This window comes from Gobio gobio (genome assembly GCF_949357685.1).
Source record: "Gobio gobio genome assembly, chromosome: 20".
Lineage (NCBI taxonomy): Eukaryota > Metazoa > Chordata > Actinopteri > Cypriniformes > Gobionidae > Gobio > Gobio gobio.
Genome location: NC_137113.1, coordinates 24,520,490 through 24,537,204, shown reverse-complemented (window position 1 = coordinate 24,537,204; position 16,715 = coordinate 24,520,490). Strand labels below are relative to the sequence as shown.

General features: G+C 38.1%; 1 protein-coding gene across 1 annotated transcript in view; it reads left to right on the top strand.

Annotated features, from left to right (window-relative positions):
- ca10a (carbonic anhydrase Xa) overlaps window positions 1-9,903 on the top strand; it is a 217,641-nt gene extending 207,738 nt beyond the window's left edge. The window contains exons 8-9 of the mRNA XM_079845755.1: window positions 804-978; window positions 9,109-9,903. Coding sequence (XP_079701881.1) covers window positions 804-978; window positions 9,109-9,131 — 198 coding nt within the window. The 3' untranslated portion in view covers window positions 9,132-9,903. The remainder of the gene's footprint in view (window positions 1-803; window positions 979-9,108) is intronic.
- The last annotated feature ends 6,812 nt before the right edge of the window (window positions 9,904-16,715 follow it).

Genomic DNA, 16,715 nt, shown 5'->3' with positions numbered 1-16,715 from the left:
TAAACCTTGTGGAAAGCCTTCCCAGAAGAGTGGAAGCTGTTGTAGCTGCAAAGGGCGGACCAACTCCATATTAAACCCTACGGATTAAGAATGGGATGTCATTAAAGTTCATGTGCACGTAAAAGCAGACATCCCAAAACTTTTATCAATATAGTGTATCTAATCTAATCTGCCACACAGAAGATTTAGAACACGACAACAGTAACAACTAACTGATCATTTTAAGTAAAGAGAAACACTCATCTAGACATCACAAGACAACAACAGTGTAAATAAAACTGGCAAACAGTCTCACAATGCAACCATATTAATTATTCATGTCCACATGCTGGGAAGAGGGCAAATAAGACCTTACAACAACCATTTCACTATAAAGCTTATTTAAACAAAACAAAAAATGCATTAATCCATGTCATCTTTGGCTCTGCTTGTTTTTTTTTAATTTTTTTTAATCAGATCGTTATAAAAACGCTGCAACAATATGCATTACTAAAAGTTCTTAGCACTTCAAAACAGCAAGTAAACAAAAAATGGAATTAAGTTATTTACTTGATCTAAGAATCTTTTTTTTATGGATTCAGCTAACGCCATGCTTCTTAAAGGCAGAATGTGTCACTTTTGACACTGCAGATATACTGTTTTGATGATATGTAATATAATCTGTTCTTGAATGACTCTCACGTAGCTCCCTAGTTGCTTTTTGATGCGGGTCTGTTGGGATTGGATTGACTGTGCGATAATTGCGTGACCTGCCATCAGCGAGTCGAAATAAAACGTTTGCTCCGTCTGTGTCATCCTTACAGATGCACTCCATGCGACTGCTAAGTCAGAACCAGCCCTCGCAGATATTCCTCAGCATGAGTGACAATGTGCGCCCAGTACAGCCTCTGAACAACCGCTGTATCCGCACCAACATCAACTTCAGCATGCAGGGCAAGGACTGCCCCAACAATAGGGCACAGAAGCTGCAGTACCGAGGTCAGTGTCTCTGTGCTTCTTCCTGTGATCTCTCAGCCCGCTTTGTGTTAGAGACTAAACCAGCTCACAACAAAAAAATTATTCTCCTCAATTTGCACCTCACTTTACACATTTGTGACATTTTGAAGTGTTTGGTAAAGGTAGTACCAATGTTTATTCAAAAGAAACGCCTTCTGTCAAACTAAATAAAAAAACATTTTGAATGACAAAAAATATGACAAATCGATTACCGTCAACAAATAAAAATTAGATGAAAATATTATGGCGGGATGATTTGAGAAGAGATTCAGTCAGAACTGATGTCCTGCATGGTAGATGAGCACATTTAAATTGTAAATTGTCTTGCTGCATGTCCAGTAGAAAACAATTTAAAAAAGACGCCTCACGTCAAAAACACGTTCTGTCTGATCGGGGCCTAAGCTGCCTCACAGACATCAGCTCACAAGTAACGGAGCTCTCTTTCGTGTCTTTCTGCGTTTGAACGGACAAATTCACACAAAATTTTCAAAATGTATACACGTAAACACTGTCAATTATACAGTAAGTGAAAGTAATGCATAAATCATTTAAAGGGTAACTTCACCCAAAAATTAAAATGATCCCATGATTTGCTCACCCTTAAGCCATCCTAGGTGTATATGACATGACTATCTTCTTTCTGACGTACACAATTGGTGTTCTTCCAAGCTTTATAATGCTAGCGAATGGTGGTCCTGATTTTTAACTCCAAAAAAAGTGCATCCATCCATCATAAAAGTAATCCATACGGCTCTAGGGGGTTAATGAAGGCCTTCTGAAGCAAAGTGATGCGTCTTTGTAAGAAAAATATTCATATTTAAAATAGTATAGAGACTATAAAATAACTAGCAGACAGGCAGACAGCCTATGCAAGTCGACTTACGCCAAAAGAGTAACCCCTGACACGATGTAGAAAACAACATAAATTCAAACAAATAAGGCTGGGCAACAAACTGAAGCTCCTCGTCTCTTATATCGAAATCCACCAACATTTCTCTTTAAAAACTCTCGTTTTAAAGAGTTTTTGTTTTGCTCTATCCTCTGTGCTTCTGCATTGGTCAATGCGTCAGGTCAGGAGTTACTCTTTGCTATAAATCAGTGCTTACGGCCATCTGTCGGAAGCTAGTTATTTTAGTTTAGAAAATTTTAAATATGGATATTTTTCTTACACAAACGCATCGCTTCACTTGAAGGCCTTGGCCGGATGGATGTGCTATTTTGGGCTTCAAAATCGTGTCCCTCCATTTACTGCCATTATAAAGCTTGAAAGAGCCAGGATATTATTTAATATAACTCCGATTGTGTTTGGCTGAAAGAAGAAAGTCATACACACCTAGAATGGCTTGGGGTCATTTTCATTTTGGGGTGAACTATCCCTTTAATAAGGTCATGTTCTAGTTTCTGAATGACAAGTGGTTTTATTTAATTTTAAGATAAAAAAAGACAATTCATGTCACAGCAGTTAAAGCTGTGTCTGTATTCAAACTTTAATATCATTCATTTTAACAGGTTAATATGTTTTCTCCAGGATTATATATTGAATTTGGAAATTTTAGAGAAATGCTTTTGATGTATTGCAACTGAACTAAACCCATTAGATTTTTGTCTAATCTACTGTAGATTTAGTCAACTAAAATCTTGTGATATTTAGTAACTAAAACAATTCAGATGACTAAAATATGACAGTTAAATATTAAAGTTAAAAGGCATTTCAGTCGAAAGACTATGACTAAAACTAAATCAAAATTTACCGTCAAAATTAACACTGCTTCATAAAGCTGTTAGTAGGCAACCAGATAGCTCAATAGTAGGGATGCACCAAATGTTCGACAACCGAAATTATTCGGACGAAAATAGCAAAAATTGAATAAGTGAATAGACAGAATAAATTTAACCGAACAATGACTGTTTTTGATGACGCAATCAAATATAACAACCAGCGAGAGAGAGAGAGAGAGAGAGAGAGATGCGCGCACGCTTCTAAATGCAGCAAACATGTCGGAAGTGTGGAAGCATTAAAGTGTCCGAGATAGACAGTGTCTGCAAACGGCCATTTTTGTGTCTAAGCTCTACCTTCAAATGCAAGCAAGAGCACCTTCAATTGATACTGTAATAATTATATTGGCAAATGCTCCAGTGCGTATTTTTGTGTCTGTAGAACGTCAAATGTATCCATTTACAAAGTGTTTCTGCAGTGGTGACAGGCTCGCAAAACCTCTCAAAAACAAACAAACAAAGTGTAGACACGAATTGACGCAAGTAAGATATTTATTGTGCATTGTTAGCAGCTTCATTGAACTTTGTGAGATTGCGATGAACTGACATAGCGACAGCGTTTAGTGATCGTAAATGGAGTGGTTTTGGCTGGCTTTCGAGTCTACAGTCTATAATCCATTGAATAAAACTATTGTTTTTCATGTTGCAAACAGGATTAATGGCCAGTTGCACGCTGCAAAGTTTCGGAAGTGAAATAGTAACGCATTAAAGCAATGTAAAGGCAGACTAATAGAGTAATAGAAAAATATTAGTTGCAATATATTTTTACAATTCTAAATAATCTTAAATGTCTCACTGTACACTCACTGCTGTGGTAGAGCCGTTGCTTGGCCTACATCTGCACTTCAATAGAGCACCCTGAGTGATTTCAGAAGCACCCTTAGTGATTTGATTATGATACCTGTAGGCATAATAGGCCAAAGATAAGAGATGACCACAAAAAAAAAAAAAAAAATTGTGCTTTGTTTGTATAAATGTCTGCTGGAATGCTAAAAAAAATGTCAGTGTTAAATAAATAATTTTAAATATTAATTTATTTTTCTTTTTTTTTAAAAAAGCAAGACAAAATAGTAAAAAGCAAATTTTTACTATTTAATTTATGCAATGGTGAAAAATTTGGCAAAATAAATGGAATAAGATATCGAAAAAAAAACACGTCCGGTATTTGGCTTTGGCCTTCGGCCAAGTGTTTTATTATTCGGCTTCGGACAAGAATTTTAATTTCGGTGCATCCCTACTCAATAGGTTTCATAATGTGTGATTCAGGTATTTTTTAATGTTATACAACATTCAAAAACATGAGCACATGCACATAAACGAGCATTCTGAACATATTAGATGAGTGCAATTAATTATTCAGTAGTTTACGAGCAAATATTTACCCTCAAAACAACTATTTAATTACCCATTTCCTTTAATGTGTCGTGTACACAGAAAATCTGTGTTTTATAAAATAAACTCGCCAGTTGCTCTGTCCTCCCGTTGAAAATGTTCAGATAATTACTGATAATCTCCTCTTGACCATGCATCATTTATTGACTGAGCTTGTGTAAGAGCTTTAGGAGTCTCTGTAAAGCCTGAGATTGTCGCATATTGTTTCAGCACTAAAGCATCATGAAAGAGAAAAAGAAGGTCTCTTTTATTGAGCCTGCTCTTATCGCAAAATTTCATTATGGAGAATTCTCTTGTACTCTTGATACAGCAGTGAACTGATAAATCAGAGTCGTGCGGCACTTATGTGAGAGGTTGAATTTACCACCCCAGCGGGTAAATGAGCGATACATAAAAGGTTCCTTCCATTTATTACATTTGAGTTGTTAAAAGATGTAAATATCTTGGAGGAGAAGGAACAGATAGAGGCATTTAATTAGTGTTGGTTAGGCATCTGAGGTCATGTATCTTAACCAGGGAGACACATTCTTTTGTAGCTAGCACAGCGAGGTGTCTGCAGGCTAATTGAATGTTAAATTTTAGCTCGAGGTGGTGATATTCAGAGTGCAAGAGAAAATTGTCATTCTGGGAAACTACACAATGAACATGAACACAATGTTATAGTCTTACAGAACAGGAGCTAGAAATAGAAAAAAAATAGCAAGACATTTTGTATGTTGTTAAGTACCACAGAACATATTTACCTGTATTCCAACTGATTTTAAACTGATTCTGTTCAAAAGTTCACATACCTCTAGTTAATAATACCGTGTGTTGGCTCCTCGAGCATCAGTGATTATTTGCAGGACTGTGACACGAAGACAAGACTGGATGATATCTCGACTTGAGATATCAAAATATTTTCAAACACGATGTCAGACGAGACGTTGCATAAAAAAAATAGGATACTGAGGGAAAAGTGCACAATCCAAGTTGTCTAAGTGAGTTCAGAATTGAGTTCTCTTTTGCGTCGTCTTGCGCTTGAATGCTTTAAACTCGCTTGAATGTTTGAGCTGACAGGACTTAAAAATATGTTCAAATGATAAACTTTAACTCTATGATGGCTAAACTTTGCAAATAATCAGCGAATCACCTGCGTTTCCGAACCGTCTGGTCTGTCTGGATCACTGATCAACTACGATTCCCATACTTGACATCGTACACCAGTGACAAGACTATCGCGGATGTGCACATCGTGATGTTGATGCTGAAACAATACATTGTGCAGCCCTACTTGTTTTGCAATTAATTTATAGCATAGTCTACATAAATATATTCATTGTATTTGTTTACATAGCCATTAAAGGTGCAATCAGTCATCTGGGAAATGCTAACTGTAGCCTGCTAGCATTGAAAGCGTATGTCTAGGGCCCTCAAGTTACGTGCGAGTCAGAATGAGTGACTCATGTTGTGCACGCACTCTTCCTGGAGCAACACGATGAAACGCAGCAACTGAACGAAATGTTTTATTACAATATTGCTCTAACATGTAATATGACAGTCCCATACAGTCATTATTATTACAACTTGCATTTGCACAAAACAAAAGGCTGCGAATGCACACGCATTCTTATAGTCATGATGAAGGTGCTTGAAATGGTCCCAAACAGAAGTTCAGTGCACTCGCTTCATTTTTCCTCCTGTGTTTCGCGGTTAAGCAGCACTCATGCACATAACCCTGCTTAAAGGATTAGTTCACTTTTAAATAAACTTTTGCTGATAATTTACTCACCCCCATGTCATCCAAGATGTCCATGTCTTTCTTTCTGCAGTCGAAAAGAAATTAAGGTTTTGGATGAAAACAGTCCAGGGTTTTTCTCCATATAATGGACTTCAGTGGGATCCAAACGGTTCAAGGTCCAAATGACAGTTTCAGTGCAGCTTCAAAGGGCTTTAAACGATACCAGATGATGAATAAGGGTCTTATCTAACCAAACCATCAGTTTCTGTGAGAAACCGAGCAGTATTTATGCTATTATTTTACCTCTTAACAGAGGAACGCGATCGTCTCTGAGCTCCGCCATTACTTCCGGAGAGTGAGGTCAAATTTGATTGTGGTCATAGAGTATACGTAGATGCCTCATTAGCGACTGCATGGATCAGTAGAATGAGGCATCTACTATCGATATATCTATAACCACGATCTAATTTGACCTCACTCTCCGGAAGTAATGGCGGAGCTCAGAGACGATCTCGTTCCTCTGTTAAGAGATAAAATAATAGCATAAATACTGCTCGGTTTCTCGCAGAAACTGATCGTTTCGCTAGATAAGACCCTTATTCATCATCTGGTATCGTTTAAAGCACTTTGAAGCTGCACTGAAACTTTCATTTGGACCTTGAACCGTTTGGGTCCCACTGAAGTCCATTATATGGAGAAAACCCCTGGACTGTTTTCATCCAAAACCTTAATTTATTTTTGACTGCAGAAAGAAAGACATGGACATCTTGGATGACATGGGGGTGAGTAAATTATCAGCAAAAGTTTATTTAAAAGTGAACTAATCCTTTAATCGATGATCGATACGTTTTAGGGATGCACGATATTGGATATGTGTCGATATTTTTCAACTCATTTTGGCCAATGCACGTTTATTTTCTCCCTTTGTTTGGAAACAACACCATTTTGAGCAAGAAATCTGGTTTCAGATTTTTGAGGTCTCCTTACTTAAAGGATACTTGTTAAAGATAAATAAATGTTAATAAAGTTCTTTTTATAATAAGAGTAAAAGCTCTGAAAATAATAAACAGATGCAGTTGTAACCTAAATATTTATTTTTAGATTTAACGTTTGTGTACATGAAGTGGGGGTGGCATGACGTCAGTTGATGCTGTCTTTCCTTCAAATAAAAAATTCTACAATTATTTTAGAGCTCCTTGGATTATTTTTCCATTGGTTTTTTTGTTTTTTTATCATCATCCATTTCATAGTTTTATTAATAAACCCTATATAAAAGTATTTAATTTACAAGTTTCATGCTTGTGATTTATGACAATTTATTTATTCAGAAAAAGAAGCAACTTCAAGTTATTTGTGTATTCTACTTTTCATTGTATTACTATAACAGCAGCGCCCACACTAAATATATATAACATTCTAACGGCCGGGCACTAGGACCTGGAGGAGGCTTCTGCTGCTGTGGAGGCTGCTGCGCCTGTCACTGTTGCGCATTCACAAATTCAAGGCAGCATTTAAAAATTGTCAATATAAATCACCATACATGCAATGCATTTGCTTGTTTTACCACACTGCTGACATGATCTTATCGCTATAGCTTGTACACTCGAGTTCTTGCAGGCGTTTATCAACATGTTATCATATCGGCCAATGCGATTTTTATATTTTAAGTGTTTATTGGCTGTTTCCGATGTCGTACCAATAATATTGTGCATCCCTAATAAGTTTTATCGGTTAAATATTTATTGCATGACAGGGTTTCTGATTAGACTCTGGGTGCTGCTGTCGTTGAGCTAATTCGTAAAGGTTCACAAACTACATAAGCTACATAATGCGTTATCAAAATACCACAAAATTAAATAATACTAGAGGTCGACCGATTCATCGGTTTTGCCGATTAATCGGCACGATAGCTGATTGGCAAAAATCCTCACCGATAGTTTTCCCACGTTGCGTCCGTTGCTTGAGCGGCTGAGATGTGTGCGCTGTTATTACACAGTACAAGAGCTCTGAGAAGGGTCTGCTGACAGTATATAGCACGAGAGCGGCCTCTAGAGGTAAAAAAAAACTCAGGTAAATAACAGCAGTGTGTATGTTTGTCAACGAGGATGAGAGGACGCTAACATTAGCAGTACCTCAAGCAGTGTAAACAATGTGATAAAAAAACACACGCAAGTCCGACCCAAATGTTGCACACATAAAATTAGTGATGTGAGAACGCAAACTGTATCGTCATGCTGCCGACATAAACAAAGCAGAAGCGCATTAGTTTTTTATTAGATAATTTCCTTCTAAAAAGCAGACTGTTTGGATTTATATGAAATGGTAACACTACCATAAGATTCCATTTGTAACATTGACTAAGGTTAATAAATGCTGTGGAAGTATTGTTCATCGTTAGTATGTTAATTTCAACATTAAATTGTTTGAATTTCTATCTGTTAACCTTGGTTAATGCACTATGAACTAACATGAATGATCAAGGTACAATTGTATTGCTCATATTAATACATGCTGTAAAAATGTATGCATAATGCATATAGTTCATGTAAGCTAATACATTCTTGTTGCATAGGGACTTGCCTAGTGTTACCTATGAAATGTACATGCATGTTTCTAGATTATATGTAAAGAAACAAATTTGACCTGTAATATTTGAATGTTTAAAGTATTTTCTGAAGAATTTGTTATGTTAGAACTTCTAATTTTAATATCCATATTTATATGTTCTTAATTTAGCACATTTTCAAAGTTCAGCACTGTTTTAATTATGTTTTTTTTTATCCAGTATCCATTTTAAAAACTATCGGTCGATTAATCGGTTATCGGCAAGTGCGGTCCAACCTAGTTATCGGTATCGGTAAAATCCACTATCGGTCGACCTCTAAATAATACCATGTGCCTACCTGTCCAGAAGAAATACTGCAACCATGGCATCATCTTTCAGATACTTTGACTCCCGCGGTTGTCCTGCAGCCTTCAATGGCAGGGAAGCATTGTCTCACAAATTTCTGTCAATGGAGGGGAAAGAGTTATAATTATAATGTTTTATTTGTAAAGTGACTTTTGCACTTGGATTAGGTTCAGAAAAGGCTATTTCACACAATACAGGGCTCTTTATATGGGCTGTTTGAACAATCTGTGATCTTATGATGACTTAGAATGAAGGGGGATCATCAAGAGTGAAAAATATAAACAACATTTTTATTTATTTTTTTCCCATACAGTGAATGAATGGCTGCTGAAATAGAGCCAGCATGCAGACCAGCCCAAGAACACTAACTACGTGGAAGAGAATGAAGAGAAATGCTCATGGAGAAGTACAGAATGAAGACTGACACATGTCCTGCCAGATAAAGTCATGGCATTGTAAAGAAAAAAAACAAACCCCAGCAAGAAGAGACTTTGCACTGCTGGCAAAGCAATCCAATTTCATACATCCAATCAAAGCTAGTGACATACAGTTATAACTACACAAATGTTTTGATACCTTTTTTTGGGAAAAAACTTAAAATATAACATTTATTTCATAGGCTCTTCACAAATGGAACTGAATGTTTTTAGCCTTTGTACATATGGACAACTTGCTACCAATGTTGGAAAAAGGGACAGGACATTGAACCACCCTACCAATACAGAGACATCCTTGAAACATAACTGCATTCTCAATCTTTATTCTCGTTCACGCTGTGGAGAGGAGGGAGAGGCAGCCTTGCAGGTTTATTGTCAAGACAAAAACCATTATAAAGAAGACTATGGGATGACGTTGTCTGTGGGGAAAAAAAAGTGTCTTGGCCTTGTAAATATAATTATTCATGCTGAAAATGAATATGTAAAGATACAAATAAACATTTAAAAAAATAATATCAGAGGGAAAATAAATGGGGGAAAAAAAGTTGAATATTTTACGCTTGGCGCACTTTCTGGAGCAGAGCTGATGCCTTTTTCTGTTTCATTGTTTACAATGGTCATACACTGTGTTTGAGTAATGTTATCGGCCCAATAAATGTGTTTGGAAAGTTCATTTTTGTAAATATCTTTCAATGTCTTCAACTGTGGCTACCAATGTAGAATTCATTTCTTTTACACAAGCATTAGGTATCTTTTTACACAATGTTTTTTGTGCGATTCGTTTTACTATTGACTGGAATCAGACGATTTCAAACATATCACATTTTTGTTGCGTGTTTAATGAGGCTGACGCCGGTTCGAGAAACACTGCAGTGTTGATTTTGCTGTGGACTTGGTTGCCGTCAGCGAGTGAAAGCCGTATTGATCCCCCACACCACCTTTTGCTTTAATTATATCTCAATCAATGAAGCATACCTCTTGTTTTAACCCTGGTGTGAGGAAAAACAACGCCTGTGATTCTAGTATTTTATCTTGGTACCTCACAGATGGCTAATAAAAAGATAACGAGAGGCAGAAAGTTCCAACAGCAAGCGCGCATGGTTATTGTGGCCATTTTTCTATCAGGCCTGCAGAGGAAGAAACAGAATTGAGCTTTTGATAGATAAATACTCCCTGTGTTTTACTCCTGACAAATAATCACCCCCGGCCTCCCATATAGTATATCGCAGTGAAGCACACTCATTTTTCCTCCCTGTGATACCTGCTCCTGCCAAGGACTATAAATATCCCAAAACTGAAAAGGAGGCACTCAGATGTTCAGAGGATATTAATGATATTACATTAATAAAGCAATGAAAAGGTCTCTGCCTCTCAGGGAATTTAAGTGCAGCAGCTGCTGCATGAAATGATGCAAGACTTTTATTAAAAGTCCACGGACACAAAGATGTCCAGATGCTCGAAGGTGTAAAGAAAAGTGAATGTGCTCGGTGCTATGGTCAAACGACATTTTCTCAACAAACATCTATGCCGACCCACAACAATCATTTTGAATGTCAATAACTGTCATCTTAAGAGACTTCAGACCTTTCTTAGGTTATTACTCAGCCTACAAGAAACCAGTCAGAACGATCTTTTTTTTTTACCTGTTTTAGCAGTGGTAGGTTGAATCACACAAAACATGTCAATAACACATCCAAATCATGAACAAATAAGAAATATTTTTCATAAATAAATTTAAGCTTAAATTTTGAATCAGTCAAATCCTTTGCCTCCCAATTCTGATTACTGTAATGTAGGGGGTGAGGGGGTTTTATTGCGATAAAAAAAAAAAAATTATTGCAGGTATTGCATAGCCTGACGTCGTCATACTCAATTCTAGTCAGAATATGAGTCTGAGACCGCTCCGTTGGGCTGTGATTATGGGGCTTGTTTCAACCGAACCAGGAAAGACCTCAATTGGATAGACCTACAACCAATCAGAGCAACGGAGCGACGCATAACGTTAGTTGTCAAATGTCAACAGAACTCAACTGCACTGTATTGCCATGTCCGCGGGTTGAAGCGACCCCAATTATGTGATATACAAACCCAGGAATGCGATTTTTAGCTGCCAGCCCTGCCAAAATAACACATATTTTACCCCCCAAATGCCTTTTTTTCCCCGGAGAACCCCCCCTAGAAAGCTATTGGGCTTGTTTTTGGCTAGTTTTGAGGAACGTTAGCAATTGGGCAGGTTTTGTTGTAAAAACTTGGCAACCCTGTCTGCACGCACGCTGGAATAAGTAGCCTAACGTTAGAAGAACAAGATTAGTGTAAACGATCTTTGCCGGTGTTGTAAAAAAATAATTTAAGGATACACAGAGTACTTACCAACACGATCATCATTTCTGAGAGAAATAGTAAAGGTGAATGCATACGAACAAGTTCTCCGTTTAGGATTAGAACAAACTCAACCCAAGCGCCTTTGATGACGTAGATGATTATGTTACTGTTGATCATCTGTCCATCATCGTCTAAAGCCCGCCCTGACAATTTCATTGGTCCGAACAGTTTCTGTTCGGGCATAATTACTTCTCTACCGATCAATTCCAGACCGAACTGCCCGAGTAAAAATGTTGTGGGCGGGGCTAAGTTCGGCTGGCATCCAGGCTAGGTATTGCAAGTATTGCAACAACATATTAATACAGCCATTATGAAGGGCCGTGCTCATTTTACTTTTGCTTTAGAATAAGTGCCAAATCGGGGGTGGCAATTTCTTGAATAGTGGGTTCGTTATATTCTTAAAGAAAAACATAAAACAGTACAATGACACTAGGCCTGTCGCGATTGGTCGATACAATCGACTGCGTCGACTCTGTTAATATTTTTATTCGACTGGGTAAGTTGGGTACGATATGAAATTGTATTAGTACCGGTACTTTAAAAATGACAGCACTCTAATAGGAGCAGTATTTCTTCATTTGCGTCGATGTGTGACAGCAGGAGTGAGGACGAGTGTGAGTGAGCTCTGCTTCCACCATTCACTAAACAATGGAAGCAGAACAGTCAAATATATACACGCAGCTCAGGAAAAAGAACGCAATAGAAAAGTGCGGCGCGGCCGGGATGTGCTCGCTGCCGGACTCTGACCTGAAGCGCGCGCAGCCGCGCACACGCCTTTCACTCAGACAGATCGCAATGCCAGTTTCGCAGATTATTGGGTTTGAATGGTAAAAAATATGTAAAAATGCACGTCCTGCCGATTATTCGGGTAAACGCAGTCGGATATGTCTTTAGTGAACATATACAGAGTTGAATGAGAAATCGGGTGTTACAATGAATTTGGTCCGTGCAGCTCTTAAAGGGCCGGACCTAATATTCTGTGCAGGGCAGGGCAGGAACATGCCGCCCAAGTGAGTTTTTAGGGTTTTGTCGACCCCTGGTTAAGGTTATTTAAGAAACGTAATTTCGCCAATGAAGATTTTTTAAAGCAACATACTTCAGTGTAGCTAATATGTTACGCTAATGGTTCAGAAAGTTCAAACACAGATTTAATGTTGTTTTCGTGGCCCCTGCTCTTTATTCAGTTTTAAAATCTCTTTTTATCTAACAGTGGCGATCTGTGAGGAAATTTTCCCCAGGAAGGCTGATATCCCTTCCGGATATCTTTAAAAAAGTTTTTGTGGTTTAACCTTTCCAATAACTAACCCCATTTCAAGAATTAATCAAGAAACCATATTTTCTTGGCACATTGGCACGCAGAGAGATAATCAACTGGCATGTGACAACAGATAAAGATGTGTATGCATTTCATTTAAATACAATTCCTCGAACTTTCATACGGACGTACATTTTGAGGTAATCATTCCTCAGTCTCATAGCCTGTTTTATTTTATTGTAATTTTCGCCGCTAGAGGTCGCTTATTCAAAACAAAGTCGTAGCTTGATGACACCTTGATTTTGCTGAGATTTTATTATGTCGCAGACGAACGCTTCCGCTTCTTCCGCTCATGCGTATGTGGGGTAACGCAGAGCTGTTTTATCATATTAGATACATTTGTGGAGCCCAAACAGTATCCTAGTGAAATAATGCATATTCATATGATTTGATTTTAGAGCAACTATGCCATTTTAGATTTGGTTTATTTTATTAAATATCAAAAGGTGTGCATCATACCTGACACCTAGATGAACACTTTACAGTCAGTTTTATGACTGTCATTCTCTTCAAATGCTATTGAAGTTTGAAACGTGTTTAACGTTACCAATGTTGTATGTAACTTTAGAGACGGTCCCTAAATTCGCCAACTTTATGCCAGTCATATATATCCGTGTCCTGGTTCAAATTGCTTATTTCTCTGGATTTAAACATTCTTGGAAACATTTGCGATAATGTAAACAAGTCAGCAAAATACATAACATTGTTCTAGTTGTTTTTGATTAATTTAATCCAAAAATCTTACATATTGTGCAATAAATACCTAGCCTGATGTCATCATACTCAGATTCTAGTCAGAATATGAGTCTGATACTGCTCCATTGGGCTGTGATTATGGGGCTTGTTTCAACCGAACCAGGAACGAAAATTCCTCTGCACTCAATTGGATAGACCTACAACCAATCAGAGCAACAGAGTAAGTGACATGTTGAGCAACGCATAGTTGTCAACAGAACTCTACTGCACGCACGCTGGAAGTAGAAGAAAATGAGTAAAAAAGATTTTAAGGATACACAGAGTACCTACTGACGCAATCATAATTTTGATACTGAAAGCTAATTGGTTTGAAAGCTTACAACTGACAACGATTTATTATTTATGTGGAATTTCATTTCATATATTTTTTCTTTGGACGTTGCATCTAGGGCTGGAATGCCGCATCAATGTAATCAGGTTTTTTTTTACGAGTGTGACAACCCCATTCTAAATTCGGTTGAACTGACACCTGCACATTTTCATGATTTACAAACGCACTCTCGACAAACCCGTGCTGATAAACAGTGTGTGTGAGCTGCGCGGCCTAAACGTACACTCTGCACTCCGTTACTAAGCATTTAAAGACCTTGTTGGCTGTTTGAGATAAAACTTCCCGCCATTTTTGATACTGTCGCTGAAAAGTCTGTAGGCTTGTATTAAGCTTGTATGTACTGCCATTAACAACGGCTCTAGAGTTTTGTTTTGTATGAAACATGACAGTGGATTACGGATGAACATAAACCATAAACCATGCATAATCGATTACGTCAACGCACCGTTCCAGCCCTAATTGCATCATTCAAATATCCATTCCGATTGGTCAATTTACTAATCAAAGGAGGCTTCATGCAGTGATTAAAATCTCCTGGCGTACTGTGCATGAAAAATCTTTATGCATTTTATGCATCCGAGTTACGCACATTAGTAAGTTAATTGATGAAAACAACAGTTCATTTGATCACTTTAGTGAACTTTAATGAATCTTCGAGGAGTCTCAGCCTCCCTCACCTCCTCCGAAGAACCACCACTGCTTCAATCTACAGGGGTCTTCCAGTTGCTGAACTAAAATATACACAGGGATGTTATACCGTGTTATTAGTGTGGTCTGTCTCTGTTGTCCTCTTCTTATTCTCCCTTATTTTTTATTAGCCAACAGATGGAATGCTCCTGCCTGCCAGTATGTTGAAGAAACCTTTCACAAGAGCAAGGCTGCAAATTGTTCTCTCCTGTCCGCTGGGATTTTATTTTCACAGCCCAGCAGAGCTCACAATGTATGCTCTCCTGTTTATCTCCTCAACGTATAGAGAAACAAGATGCCCATCGGGCAGCATTTCAGAGTTTCTCCTCTCGTTTTGGCTTTCTCTGACACTCTCTCTCTTTCTCCACCCACTTCCATCCCTCGTTTTTGTGCGTCTCATTATTTTACCCAGACTGCACCACCAGCCAAACCATTCCACACAAAATGCGGTTATTCGGAGATGTACTTATCTTGAGGCTGATTTTAGAAACAAACTTAATTCCCAAGCATTACATACGAGTCCTTTGTCCTCCTCCATGTTCTGAAGATCATCGCTCTTTGGAATCTTAGCCGAAGCTGCAATGTCTCTCTGAGAGTGACACGAATCGCTGGGAAAGATGCAGCATTAGTCATGAGTTTGAGAAAATGAGATGCAGCTAAATGTAAAGGAGGTCAGCAGTGAGAGAATCATCAGAGTTTCGCATCCATGCCAGAATGTACCGTGCCAATGCCCCTTAAAACATCAAATACTCAGCCTCTAACAAGTTGGCAACCTAGATTAATGAGCGAGGTGCAGATGTTATTATTCTCTACCTCTCCGACCATTTCAGCGCACACAGGCTGAATGATAATATTTTATCCCTCTCTCTTTAAATCCAATTAGCTGAAAGAAACTGCTTTGTGGCACCACGCCGCATCAATTATTCATTCCAGTTTTTACACCCAATCCATGCGGGTTTCTGCGCATATTAAACAGAGGGAAAGGCGCAGCCCTGCCAGATGTGCTGATCCTGGTCATTTTCATCTGGTGCCTCACTAAAGAAACGCAGCCCCAACATGTCAGCTCACCACATGCAGACATCTACTGCCCAGGACATGCTGGATCCATAATGCTTATAAAGCACACATCAGAACCAGACGAGAAAGTGTGATCTGAATCAAGAGAGGTGGTGTAATCTGTTTCACCTCTGGTTAAATTTGCTACTTCAAATTTTCGAAAAGGGCTGTGATGGTCAGTAGCTGGCACATTCCGGTCACGCAGCACCACCTTCTAAACTCTGTAACTGTTACAAAATGAATATGTTGTACAGTACATTAAAATATAAGTTCAGATATTTTCAAACAGTTTTGTATTTTTACAATGTTGATAGTACAATGCCGTGTACTTTTCTCCATGTTACCTGCACCTAGATCTCCCAATTTGTTTGTCAGCTAAGGTCCAGCAGATGACACAAAATGTAACATTATGACGTAATGGTGCGATGAAACGCTGCCTCTGCAGAATCGGATCAACGTCTACTTCTACATCATCGCATCTTTAGCCTCGCCCACTGGCGCGTTAGTGAGATGAGAGATACAGAATCACTGGACTAAAAATTACATTACCTTTCAAAGGATCCTAATAAGGGGTGTCACGGTTCGATATAAGTCGCGATACTGAACTCACGATACGATATGTATCGTGATATTTTAAGCCAAAATAACGTTTTTTTTTTTTTTTATTCTTATAAAAATAATATTATTATTGTATTATCAGGACGCACAAATATTCCCCTATTGCATTATAATACATTATATTATGCATTATATATAGTCGTTTAATGTAGTAATGTCACTGAAACTCCGTAAACTTTCATTTTTTCCCCTCACGCATTACACGCTTTCAATGCAGGCAGCATTCCCTCCCGGTGCTCGCCATGTCCCACCTCTCCCGCTATTAATGCAACATATGATTATTCAAAGCATTTTAGATGGTTTATTCTTATATTAAAACCAAATGTGATTTGGCGTTT